General features: G+C 46.4%; 1 protein-coding gene across 1 annotated transcript; it reads right to left on the bottom strand.

The window, feature by feature from the left end:
- Window positions 1–184: 184 nt before the first annotated feature.
- Window positions 185–11101, bottom strand: C23H1orf115 (chromosome 23 C1orf115 homolog). The gene is made up of 2 exons (XM_010973999.3): window positions 10708–11101; window positions 185–2650 (listed from the first exon to the last, which is right to left on the bottom strand). Exons 1-2 carry the CDS (start codon window positions 11002–11004, stop codon window positions 2531–2533), a joined length of 417 nt encoding a protein of 138 aa, XP_010972301.1. The 5' UTR covers window positions 11005–11101; the 3' UTR covers window positions 185–2530.
- Between the last annotated feature and the right edge of the window lie 3166 nt (window positions 11102–14267).

Below are 14267 nucleotides of genomic sequence, written 5' to 3'. Positions count from 1 at the left end.
TGGCTTCTTGTTCTGCTGGGGCTTCTGGAGAATGGCCTCCCTTTGACACCCAAGTGGAGTCCCCAGTGAATCAGGGCCCCTCTCCCGCCCCTTGGTCTCGGGGACAGCGTTGGGTTCCTCCTGGGGGCCTCAGGGAGGGGTCCGCCACTGTATGAGGGGGAGAAAAACTCTTCACACACAGAAACACTAGACAAATTGGGATTTTATTTACATAATAGGGCAAGAAAAAGATATAAAAGAAGCCTCTTGGTCGGGCATTGAAAGGAAAGTTCTAAAACTCAGTTTTTAGGAAGGTGTGGACCCTGATATATATATATATATTTAAAAATTGCAGAGAAAGAAAAGGCAAAAAGGTAATCAACCTGTAGCATGGGTGCCCTGTCTCAGGGGGAAATGACTATTCAGCTGAGCAACAATCAAGGGAAGTGCATTTTCTGTGCACACGAATCTGGCTCCCAGGTTCTGACTTTTGAAATTTCTGGGTTAATTCTTAACCAGAATTCAAAAATGTTAGGGCCACATGTGCTTGGCCTTACAGTTATGTCTCTAATTTGGCGGGGAGGGGTCTTCCTTGGACAGGCCTCAGCCACTCTTGTCCCTCCCAGGTCACTATTCCACGTCCCCCAGGAGACTCAACGGGCCTCTCTGGGGCTGGTCAGTGGCACTGGGCCACCAGGGAGGTGCCCCCCAACCCACCACAGGTCCCCTTCCTCCTGCCTGCCTTTCCCGGGACCAGCAGGCCACACAGGCCTGACTCTGTCCCACTAAACACTTTGCTTTTTCTCCTCTTTTCCCCGACACCCCACGCAGCCAGGCAAGTGACAATTATCTCACGTGTGTGAAAATGCGCCATTATCGACTTGCGTCATTTCAGCTAAAGCAAGGCCATTTGTTTCCTCTTTCCCTCATGAATAAGAATGATGCAGGAACAGGGTCCAAGTTCACCTTCCACACGAGCCTCCAGAACTTGAAGCTCATCTTGCTTCGCGGTTACAACGCTCTCCTCCACTCATTATTCTTTCTGTCTGTCTGTCCATCTGTCTTCCCACCTTCTCCATTTCCCAGCACCATCTGGTTGGATTTGATGGGTCAAGCATGAGCACTGCAGCCTCCTTTGATGGGACCCGGCAACTTCTTGGGGCAACAAAGAGGCATGGCCACCGACCCTGTGGACTGGTCAGCAATAACTATTTTGGATTTCTGGAAACCAGGTCAGAACAGTGGCCTGTCGTGGGGGCTGGCCTCGGGCACCTCCCTATCCAATGGTCCAATGGCAGTCCACAGGTCACCCTCCAGGAGTGTTAGGACAGGATCCTGGCCCACTCTAACTGAACCCAGCTGAGATGATGTCAAGCTGGCCGTACAGAGGGGGCAGGCTGCTATAAAGGCAGCCAGTGTGAGCTCACAGGCCTCCGAGGGTCTGGAAGCATTGACATGGCGCCTCTGGCCTCCCCTGGCCCCACCCAGACCCTAAGGTTTTCCAGCATTGATAACCCAGGCCTGGTTCCTGTACGTCCCCTTCTCTCATCCAACATCCTTCTTCTGCTTCTTCGTACCTGTCTCCTACTTTCCAGTTCCTTCTCTAAATCATGCACTGTCATTTCCAGGTGTAGTGTCTCCCTCTCTCCCAAGCCAGGGCTCCCTTCGTCCAGCTGGGTGTAGAGGATGAGGGAGCTGATGGTACCAGGAAGCTGAGTCATGGGGACCCACAACCCGACCTCAGCCAGTCATCTGCCTGCAGGTGAGTCTGGCTGGACCGGACTGGGCTGGACTGGTCACAGCAGCCCTCAGGAGCGGTCCCTCCCTCAAACAACCTGCCCTTGCTCTTCCTCCTTCTCTCGTCGCCCCCTATATGTTTATGTCAGAGAAGGGTGAGGAAAATGACAAGCCTTCATCTAGTTTCGACAGTCATGACATGTCATCAACAGTTTTCAAAGCATCGTAGCCTTCAAAGAGATTTTTCTTCCTTCCTTCTTCTCAAGGCTGTAATTAAACTCCGGGTGGCAAAGGGGTGCAGGAAGGAGATGACTTCAGAAACAAGCAGTTCCTTTGGTGCCCTCAGAATCGAGGCAGCCGGGGGCTGAGAGCCCTGTCAGCCTGCGAGCTTTCCAGAATAGAGCAAATCATCTCACTCCAGATCAAAAGCCCCCACCCCCTGCCCCATCCCTAATCACCACTCTGCTGCCCACCCAGACTGCTGGCTTCTGTCAAGTGTTTGCCTCCGCACCCCCCACCCCCACCCCGTCACCTTCACGGGAAGCTCCGGTTTTAGCAAATTAATTCTAATCCCAAACCTGATCTCAGCCTAATTCTCTGCGGGATTGTCCATCAGGGCCACCTGTGTCCAAGAGACATGAAGTGCTCAGCAGATGGGCAGGGATGACTCATTCATAACACTCATCCAATTCGACCAAGACGTTTTTCTTCCTCCAGAGTATTTTGTGGGTTCAAGTCTGAAATGTTCCTGGATTCATACTGTTCCCAGAACACAGGCGTCCATTCCTTCCTGTGGGAGCCCAGGCAGCTCCCACTAGCGGACAAAGGACACCACGCTGGTGGCCACTCCGAAAGGGGCGGAGTAGGCGGCGGCGAATCCCTGCAGGCCAATGACGATGTAGCGGCATCCTTTGGTGAGAACCTTCCCAACATTCTATTTTTAGGAACAGAAGAGAAAAGCAACGAGTTAGGAGAGGCAGCTCTGTCATCTTTCATGCACAATGGGGACATACGTAAAGAATCGTTTTGCCTCATTTCCCCAGGGCAAATCAGCAAGTTAGCATTCTCCCACGTCTCTGCTGTCCCACACCCAACCCCTTCTCGAGAACACGCGGGGGCTCAGAACAGACATCAGCGCCTTGAAAAGGGCTTTCAAGCCCCACTTAGTTCCAGATAATCCAGAAATCCTCCTGGAAACATCAGTGAAGCTGCTAGTTCGAAAACCAAACCTGTTTTGTTGTATTGTTTTAATCAAAGTCCACTCTTCTCTGTTCCAGCTAAGCTACTGGATCGTCTGAAGTCTAGGTCAAGTTCTCTTTCATTCACCTGATCTGATCAGTCCTCCCTTTACCTCCAGGGCACTCTCCTGTCTGACCCACATCTGGCTCTTTAAAGTCTCCCGCTGCCCTCTCATTGCTGCATCTGGGGAAGTCTCAGGTTCCAGATACAACTCTAAACTCCTTGAAAGTAAGGGCTGGGCCTCGCTTTCTTGGTATACACTCTTTCTCCTCCTCCTCCTCAAGGTCTGGTGCTAGACTGAGGGCATCCAAAGGATTCAAGTGGAGCCGCCACAGAAAAATTAAGACCACCACCATCGACTAACGTTGACTGTGCTGTTGCCCCTCCCCCTTTCTCTCCCCATCCCCGACTTTGGTCACCATTCTCCATGACGTCAGCATCCATATAGGTGACTGGACCTCATCACACATTTTGTCTCTCTGCCCTCTAACTTTTCCAACTCCAGTTACTACTTAAGACCCCTGATCACGATCACAAACCTCACGCTGACGTCCGACGCTGCCTGGCAAACCTCCCCTGTCGGTCTAGCAGGCTGACTTTCTCTCTCTCCCCCAGACACTATTTCTTACTTTCTCCTTTCTCCACGAGCCTCCCTGCCCCCAGGGCACACAGGCAAACGCACACAGTGTCCATACCTTCATTTGATGATCCCACTTCGTCTTTCACTGAAAGACTCAGAAGTCTGTCTACACCTGCCCCAGCTTCTCCTCCAACCTTGCCCATATTCCAGTGGAGAAAATGGCCTTTCCCCCCCCAAAGTCATTCCCTTGACCCTTGCTGTTGGTACTCTCTCTCACTTTGCCCTCAGATTTCCATTCTCCAACTTCATCATCCTCTTCCACCCCATTGGATCCTTTCCATTAGCTTACACATATGCTCAGGCATCCCCTTGACTCTACATCTTCTCTAGGTCATGACTCAGGTCTCTGCTCTCCTTCATGCCAAACCAAAAGAAAGAGCCATCCACACATTCTGCCTCCACTTCCTCCCTTCTCATCCCCTCTTACTCTGGCTCCTTCCCAAACCCGTCCAGGACTGCTTGGTCATGGACATCCACCACCGCCATGTTGCCTGATCCAGTGGACACTTTTCTGTCTCCCTCCACCCCCTAACCTCTCAGCAGCTTTGGACATACTTCATGAAACAATCATTTGGCCTCTTGGACTCCACATCTCTGGTTTCCCCTACTTCACATGCAGCCCCTCCTCAGCTTTCTTTACTGGAGTATCCCTTCTACCATGCTTTAAAATGTTGGAGTTCTTCAATACCATTCTCTATTTTTCATTTTTTAAAAAAAAATTTGGCTTACAATCTCTCCATAGGTGGTCTCATCCAATTCCAATCACATTATTTCCTGTAGGCTGATAAATCCCAAATTTGTATCTTTGGCTCAGCCTCAAATATTCAGCTCTCTACTTGAGGTCTCTACTTTGTGAAACCTCACGATTCCTCTGGGATACACTCTCCCTTACTGCAACAAACAGATAAACTTGACTTGGACTGGCTACCAGTATGTTCCTGCAGGTCTCTGGCTACCAGGCTTCAACAAGAAAGACACACCAAGGAGTTAAATTTATCCATGATTACACAGCTGGGAAGAGGCAAAGCTGAAGTCCAATCCCAAAGAAATCTCATCTCAGGGCCTGTGTCCTGAATCCCCACACAGACTTCCCCTCTTTAATGAAGGCAGTATGTACCCTCGCAATTGACTGCTTGCAGCCTGGGCTTAAACTCCAGCCCAGTCACTTACTAAACTTTCCTTGGCCTCAGTTTCTTCATCTATAAAATGGGAATATTTAGTTACCACCTGATCAGGTGAAGAGGATTAGATGGGTTTATGCAAGGAAAGCGCTTAGAACTGTGCCTGGCACCCAGTGCAGGTGGTCTAAGTGCCTTCACACGTCAGCTGTCTTAGTTGAAAAATAACCTCATTTTATTCTATAGTAATTTAGGTTGGGGTGGTCATTTTGAAATCTAAGGTATGTTGTTATCTGTTCAGGAAAGTTTCTTAAGACTGTCTTTTCTTATGATTTCTGGCTTACTTACTTCAGCTTTCATAGTCCTCAGAATAATGGAATAAGGTTGTCCTCAGCACTGTATCCCCTGTACCAGAAAGATTTCCTTGGGTTGCTTTCAGGCCAAATGAGGAGTTCTGGGAGAGGAAGGTAACCCTGACTGCTTCTTTACATACTCATGTTTGAGACACTGCCTGGTCTACTTCTCAATGAGACATTAGGGTGTGTGTCAGTGGGTGGGGGCTGGTGTTGCTAAGAGATACATCTCTATAGAAGTGTAATAAAATTCAGTGGGAGAGTTTTACTTGCCTATTTGAAAAAATAACAACAATAAAAATTGTTTTCTGGGAGCCAGTATAAAAATCAAGAGCATCCTTTTTAAGCCATGCCCCTAGCATCATGGATGGCCCTGCATTCAACTTGACATTTTGGGTGTTTGCATATTCATTTTATGCTGCCTGCTATTTTTTTTAAATGTTATTTTATTTATTTATTTCATATTTTGGGGGGTAATTAGGTTTATGTATTTACTTATTTTTAGAGTTGATACTGGGGATTGAACCCAGGACCTCATGCATGCTAAGCACGTGCTCTACCAATTGAGCTGTACCCCCCCCCCCGCTATTTTTAAAAACTGCTTGTCCCTTCATCTTTGCAGTTGAGAAAAAAAACCTACTAAAATAGCTCATTAGGTAGAACACAATCAAAACACAGATTTGAGAAATGTGATGCAAAGAAATGTAAAATATCGACTATTTCAGTGTCATTAGAGGGAGGAGATTTGGAAATCTTTGATCTGAGTAGAGCTTTCAACCCAAATAATCTCTCAGAGCAGCAGAGGGGTCTAGCGGAGCACGGGACAGTGTGGCAGGCTGAATAATGCCCTCACGCCAAGATGCCCATGTCCTAATCCCAGAATCTATGAATCTGTTACCTTATATGGCAAAAGGAACTTTGCAGAAGTGATTTAATTAAGGGTTTTGAAATGGGGAAACTCTCATGGATTATCTGGAGGGGGCCCAATCCTTTTAAGGATTCTTATATCTTTATAAGGAACCCAATAAGGACAACCATCCTTAAAAAAGGGATGCAGGAGGAGTCAGGCAGGAGGCAGTGCACTGACAGAAGCAGAGGGACAGAGAGAAAGAGATTTGCAGATGCTATGCCAGTGGCCTTGCAGATGGAGGAGGGGACCTCTGGAAGCTGGAGCCTCCAGAAGGAACCAGCCTGCTGACTGCAGCTCAGGGAGGCTGACTTTGGACTTACGGCTTCCAGAACTGTAGGAGATTAAATCTGTGTTGTCTTAATCATGATATCCATGTGTAATCTGCGACAGAGGAACTAATGCAGAAAGTGATGCTTTTCTGGGGGGTCCGAGGTATTCCACTAACCCCAAAGATGTCGGGGTTTCCCTGCCCCCTCCACTTTCAAGAATAGAACTAGTTCTTAACAAAGACCCCTGTCCCTGGAGTACAAAATCAAATCTTTAGTTGTGAAATTTGGTCAGGACCCAGGCACAAAGCTGAGGTGGGCGGTCAACTACAGAAGCTGTTTTTTTTTTTTTTTTTCTCTGAGTTAGAGCTCATTAAAAACGAATCAGATGAGATGGGGTACGTTCAGGGAGCTCGTCATACTAAGTAAAGTAAGCCAGACAGAGAAAGACAAATACCATACGATATCACTCACATGTGGAATCTAAAAAAAAATGACAAATATGAACTTATTTACAAAACAGACATAGACTCACAGACATAGAAAACAGACTTACGGTTACCAGTGGGGAAGGGGGGTATGGAGGGATAAAGTGGGAGTTTGGGATTTGCAGATACTGACTACTATATATAAAATAGATAAACAACAAGGTCCCACTGTATAGCACAGGGAACTATATTCAATATCTTGTAATAGCCTACAATGAAAAAGAACATGAAAAAGAATATATATATATAAGGGTATATATTATATATAAACACACACACATAACTGAATCACTATGCTGAACACCAGAAATTAATGAAACATTGTAAACCAACTATACTTCAATTAAAAAAAACTAATTAGAGAAGAAACAGTCATACGGGGCCTCTCTTCCACCCCTTAGATATAAGCCAACAAATTACAGAACCTGCCACGTGCCAGGTGCGTTCTAAGACCTCTATGTGGATTAACTCATTTGCTCCTTACGATAGCCCTAGTAGCATCTCATGTGACAGAGGAGGAAACCGAGGCAGAGAGAGGATAGCACAGCCCAAGGTCACGGCTCAGCCTGGCAGTCTGGCTCCAGGGCCCATGTCCTAACTCCATTCTTGGAAGGTGGGGACATTTTTCTTCCTCTCGAGCTACAGGTTATTCCACACCCTGTATTTCCCCTCCAGCCTCTTCCTAGCTGCCCAATTAACAAAATTTAATAACCTTCCTGACCTGCATCTGTCCCTGTGGCTTTTGAGGCACCCGGGAAAGGCTATCTCTTATAATAAGCTAAGTGTTGGGTTTGGTTCCCTCACCCCAGCTCCTCCCTCCACCCTAACTGCTTCTGACACCTGACTGCGGGCTCTGCTATTCTCTAGCTGTGCAGACTCGAACAAAGAGCTTAACTTCCTGAAACTCCAGTTTCCTTCCCTGCAAAATGGGGGATCCACAGCCTTCCAAGGTCATTGAGAAGATTCAGGGATGCGGCACATCCAATATGTGTCAGAGCTCCCAGCATCTCATAAGAGCAAACGGAAGTCCCTTTCCCGCACCCAGGAACCAGCCCTCTCACAGCCACTAATGCACCATAGGAACATGCCTGTCATGACTCAAAAATCAGCTGGGATCACTGACTGCCAAGAGTCCCAGGTGCCCAGACTGCCAAGCTCTGAGCCTCCAGCCAGAGGCTGGACCAGCGAGCGCAGCCCTGGGTCCACCCTGCTTGGGGCCACGGGGCAGAATGGGAGGGGGAGTCTATCCTAGTACCGTTCACAAAAGCCAAATACTTTCCTGTAAATAGAAGCAGGAAGGGACTTGGTGAAGGATTTGAGCGGCTAAGATAAAAAGGAACTTTAATCACCTTTCCTTGAAGGAAAAACCATTCCTTAATCACGTGGTGCTATTTGCAGGCCACTCCTTATTCTACTGGCCCATGTGAGATAAAATTTCTCCTGGGGACTAAAGCAAGGAAAGTCACTTCCCCACATTCCTAGCCAGGCCATGGCTATTCTCAGGGATTTTCAAAAAAGAGGGGTAGGTCATCTTCTTCTGTGTTGGAGCCTAGCTGGTCACCTCCTCAGGCACCTCCAAGAAACAGCAAGTTGAAGGGCAGGCAGGAAGGGCACGTCCACCTCCTTCCAACATGACAGGGGTCCTCCTGCCTGGCCTGCTGGTCTACTGAACTAGCGTGTGACACTCTAGAGCGTTCACCTGTCTCACCTCTGCTAGTGCTGCTCCCTCCACCTTGGATGCCACCTCTTCTCGATCTGGAGAATTTCTCTCTTTTTTTCTCAGGTGAGGTGAAATTTATATCATGTAAAAATTAACCACTGTAAAGTGAATAACTCCGTGGCACTGAGCACATTCACAGTGTTGTGCAACCACCACTTCTATCTGCTTCCAAAATATGTTCATCATCCCCTAAAGGCAAACCCATCCACATTAAGCAATCTCTCTGCATTTCTCCTTCCCTCCAGTCCCTGGCAACCGCCAATCTGCTTTCCACCTTCTCTGGATTTGCCTATTCTGGATATTTTATATAAATGGAATCATACATATGATATGTGACCTTGTGTGTCTAGCTTCTTTCAATTAGCACTATGTTTTATCCACAAAATAGCATGCACTTCATCCCTTTTTATGGCTGAATAATATTCCATTGTATGTATGGACCACCTGTCATTTATCCATTTATCAACTGATGGACATCTGGGTGGTTTCCACTCTGGCTATTGTGAATAATGCTGCTGTGAACGTGTATACATTATACTTGTTTGAGTCCCTATTTTCAATTCTCTTGGGCATATACCTAGGAGTGAGATTGCTGGATCATATAGTAGTTCAATGTTTATTTTTTTGAGAAACTGCCAAATTGTTTTCCACAGCAGCTGCACCATTTTACATTTCCACCAGCAATTCACAAGAATTCCAATTACTCCACATCCTCAACACTTATTATTTTCTGGATTTTGTTGTTGTTGTTGTTGTTGTAGTTTTAATAATAGCCATGGTAGTGCGTGTGAACTAGTAACCTCGTCATTAACCTGTGCAACCTTGACTCATCCTTCTGCACCAAGGTTTCATGCCACCACTGATTTGAAAACTTCCCTGACTTTATAACCTCACCCCTAAAGATTAACTACCCAGGTTCTGTGGTCATGCCCCGTATGCTGGCATCTCCCTGAGAGGCTGTAAACTCCTCGAGGGCAGGACTGCATCGTATCCATTTTTGTATCTCTAGTCTCAGCACGAGGCCTGGCACACAGTGGGCACCCCAAAAACATCTTCAGCTCAGCCAGCCTCCAAGCTGAGATTTCCACATTAACAGCTCACCAGCTGAGAGGCAAAAGATGGCTTTTTTGTACTCCACTGGGACCAGGAAGAGAGATGATTCTTCCAAGCATGACTCTAAGCCTGAAAGTCCCAACGTCATAGTTTCTATTAATCTATTTTACCACTGCCTGCTTGCGTTCTGCTCCCAAAGCTGCTGACATACCTTTACGGAAGATGATAAACCTGAGTTTCTAGGTATGGAGACTGGTCAGTTTCAGCTATGGTAAGAGGCCACTGGAGGACACAGAAACCGGACACTATATCAGATGGGGCCCCTGGCCTTTGGCCGAGACAGAATTAGTTTTGTGATTTTCTGCTGGGTGGCCTTGTCCAGCCTCAGGGACCAGAGGCAGCAGTAGCTTCAAGTGTTTCTGGGCAGGAGCATCTGGGAACTGCTTTTGGGCCTCCATCTCTGAGGAGGAAACTGCCATTTTATCCCATATTCATACTCCCTCTCTTTCTTCCTCTGTCTGTCTCTCCCCTGCCCCACTCCTCCCCACCCCTCAATGCAAATGACAGTGTTTGCCGGGCCCAGAGCACAAAGATAGCCTCTTGGGAGAAAAGTAGATTCCACAAGTGCATATTTACGGATTGTTGAGCTTCCAGGCCCTGGAGATCACCTTGGGGATATTTGGGGAAATAATTCAAACATTTCTCAGCTAGTGGGATAATGTTGCTCAGAAATAGATAAACTGGGCTTCAATTCCCTATACTTTCCAACTGGGTCACCTTCTACAAGTCACCTATCCACACTAATCCCTCAGTATTCCCATCTGTAAAACAGAGACACTGATTTCCGTCCCACCAACTACACAAGGGAGTAAGACATATCTAGAAGAAGAACCACCTTGATAAGCGACCCTTGGGAAAGTTACTAACCCGCCAGCACCGCGGTAGCAGTTTGGAGCGGCGCGCAGGGAAGCCGATGTAGTTTCTATCACTCCCCGCAACTTACTTTGCCCCCCTTCCCCAGTTGACAGAGTGAACAGTTTCAGGGCTCTCGGAGCGAATGCCACCCGGCGAGGGGGTGGGCGTGGGAGGCCGCAGGGGCGCAGGGCAGCGTGGAGAGACTGAGACAGACCGTGGGGACCCGGCTCCAGGTCCCGGGAGGGCGCCGCGAGTTCCCTGATCCCCAGGGGCAGTGGGGAGCGCCTACCTTGCCGTACTTCTTCAGCTTCTGCCGGTACCTCTTCTTGGGCTTCTCGCCCGGCGCCGACTCCTCCAACGGCTCGTAGCGCTCGGGCAGGACGGCGAGGTGCACCCTCCGCGAGCCCCGGGCCCCCGGGCGCGGAGCCCGCTTCCCGGTCTCCGCCGCCTCCGCCCCGCTCTCCAGATGTTCCAGGATAGCGGTCGCCTCCTCGTCCCCCTCTGTCCGCCCTCGCCCCCGGGCGAGGGGCCCGCAGCGCCGGAGGCTGCTCGCCGCCTGGCTTCGGAGCCTGGCTCCCACCGTCATGACGCCGCGGGCCCTCCGGCTGAGGTCGGTGCGCGGAGAAGCCAACCTTTACTCCCCGCCAGCGCCTCCACCCCCGCCGCCCCTCCAGGCCAGGCCAGGCCAGCCCAGCCCAGCCCAGCCCAGCCCAGCCCAGCCCAGCCCAGCCCAACCCAGACCGGACGGGGCGGGGGACTTGGGGTCGCAGCGCCCAATGGCCGTGGGGCCCTGGAGGGTGGCGGCTCCACCAGGGTCTGGCCTTCGGGCGGCCAGCCCCAGCCGCTGGCATCCCGCTGACCAAAGGGGTGAGGAACACCCTGAAAGCTCAACGCACAATGATCACGCAAAGCACGTTCAACTGCACTCGCGACGAAGTAAGTGAACCCCAAATAGTGAGACTTCATTTGCCCACGTGCAGACTGGCAGAGATGATACCAATGATGATGATGGTGGTGGTGATCGTAAAAGATTATACCCAGTGCTGCTGAGGATATGGTGAGATAATGGTTATAATACAGTGTTCATCGGATGCAGACTGGAGACAAGCTTTTGGATAGGCAATCAGGAAATATTTATCAAAAGTTCTGAAAAACAGCTATAGTTTTCCGTGTGCCTCTGCTGAGGAAACATTCAGAAACACAAAGCAGTGTGTCCACAGTGTTAATCGCAGTCTGACTCCAGGCAGAAAGTGAAGCAAACCAATAGGGGTGGGCAAGCTAAATTCTGGTGCAAGAATATGACATCATATGATGGAAACATTAAAAATCACGATTTTCAAGAATATCGCTCTAGTAGATATGCATTCTCAGATATGTGAATCTCTGTTCAGAATGCCTTGCTTTCTTATGTGACTAAATATCTTTTAAAGTATTAATATGTCCTTAAGTATACTTTAAAGCAGTAATATTATAATAATACTTTAATACTATAAAAATGTGTGATACATTTAAGAATAATTTGGATATATTGCAATAAGTACATAAAATATTCTTAATTTAGCACATTAGAATATCAAAAATTAGTTTTGTGATTCCAACTTAAAGTGTAAAATCAAATAGTAGATTGGGACTTACAAGTTTTACTTGAAAGGGATACAAACTTTAGTCGAATTTACTGTAAGAAGTTCATAGTCTTAGGAGTTTGAAATTTATAGATACTGACAGGTATATACAGAATAGATAAACAAGTTTATACTCTATAGCATAGGGAAATATATAGAAGATCTTGTGGTAGCTCATGTGAAAAAGAATGTGAAAATGAATATATGTATATTCATGTATGACTGAAAAATTGTGCTCTACACCAGAAATTGACACAACATTGTAAACTTATTATAACTCAATAAAATTAAAAAAAAAAAAAGAATTTCACAGTCTTGTACATAGTTGAAGTACTTGAAAAGCAAATCACATAAATTAAATTTATAAAAGTCACTTAAAATGTTTAAGATAATTAAAGTAAGTGAATAATAAAAACCCCTTACAGTGACTGTTAAATTTTATTAGATTTATACATAAAATGAAACAATACTGAATTTAAAAGGTGATGGGGAGCCTGATTTGTGGATTTGTAACTTTACTAAAATAGCAATTAATTTATAAACAAAAGCAGATCCTAACTGTCCCTTTTCTGAGTACAAAACTGACCTCAGAGACCCTCCTCCCCGACTACATATCAAATGGAGACATAGGTGGAATGTTTTGGGATTGAAAGTGTACATTTTTGTCCATAGAAATACTTTTTAAATATCACAACAACATTTGGCTTTACTGTTAAAGACCAAACACTAGAGCAACTGAAAATTGACCCCCCCCCCCCGGTTAAGTCTCTATAAGCAGTGAGCAAGCAGGACTCAAGGAGATGTCATCAGACTCCGTCTGTATGTAGCTCACCATTGTCTCTTTAGAAATTATTCAGGGCAGGGAGTGCTTCCCTTGCTCCTGCGTGAAAACTGAGGCAGTCCTGTCATTTTTGTGATTGCACAGTAGTAATCAAAAATCCCAAAGTTGCAAATATGTTCACAGTCTATATAATTGCAAATCTTACAATGTCCAATTCCTTGTAATACCCAGAGACTTGACCTTAATTTAAAAGTGATCCTTTTTACTCCCACAGAAAAAAAAAGCCAACACCTGCAGGACTGTGCTGACTAGTAGAAGCAACAAAAACAGAAGCATGGCTTCACCCCAGTAGGCCTTTCAAAGCTCTTTGGAGTGCACTCGGTTATAAGCTAACTTGTTAAATTCCCTCCCGGACCCGAGGAACTCTGGAACGAGTTCATCTCCTAACCTCTGCACACCAGAAAGAGAGCAGAAAGGGCTGAATGCCAATCCATAGGACTCTTTCCTTCCTGGTGAGAATTTAGGAACCTGTGCTCCAAAGGAGCACAACACTGGAGGGCTAAGATTCATGAATATCTACCATCAGTTGAGTTAAAAAAAATGCTTAGAGACCTCATAGTCTTAAAAATAATTGCTTATTTGGAATAACTTGCATAAAACAGTTACAGATATTTAATTGAAAGCAAAGTTTGCTTGTAGACATATAAAAGCTTAATATTTTAATCTTTTGTTTTGAAACAAATGTGTGAATTTGGAAAGAAACAAGGAGAGAGGAGGGATCTGTATGGACCTGAAGTTTTATGAATTAAAGTTGCTTAAGATGATTAGTTTATTTGGATAGGCTTAGACACAAGAAGAAACATATTTCTGGAGCTGAAGAGAACTTTATAAACAACAAAACAGACATAACTGGTTTAATTTTCCAAAGACTGCAGCTTAGAGTGAGAGGGGGAACAGTTTTGAATCCAAACTAAGTCTCAGTTTTAGGGCAGCCCCAAAAGGGAGGATGGTCACCACCCCCCACCTCTTCTCACGCTAATAATTTCTTTTTTTAAAAGATTACTTTTAATTTGGGAACTTCGATGTTAAATATCTTTTAGTTCAAAAAGGTGGTCAAAATAGATAGCATAATAGGAGGGGGGAAATTAAACATTTGCATTTAAGTATTTTCTTAAACAATGTATCTGTGGTAGATCTGTGGGAGTCCCATTCATGCAGATGCCAATGAATGCCAAGTTGGGAATTTCAGGCATAGGACATTTTTGTTTCATGTAAGGAGTTGGATTTCTGCAACAAAGATAAGGATCAAAGACTGGAGGTAAATGCAGTGTAAGCCTGGGGCTGCAGTTAAAGGAAATGTGCTACAATTGCAAAATGAGGGTCTTCCAGAAATTGTTTCTCCTGAAATCTAAAGGTTGTTTTTTTTTCTCTTTCCCAGAGAGAGTA

The sequence above is a fragment of the Camelus bactrianus genome, chromosome 23, assembly GCF_048773025.1.
Source record: "Camelus bactrianus isolate YW-2024 breed Bactrian camel chromosome 23, ASM4877302v1, whole genome shotgun sequence".
Lineage (NCBI taxonomy): Eukaryota > Metazoa > Chordata > Mammalia > Artiodactyla > Camelidae > Camelus > Camelus bactrianus.
Note: the sequence above shows the minus strand (reverse complement) of the source record. Positions and strands in the feature narration are given on the sequence as shown.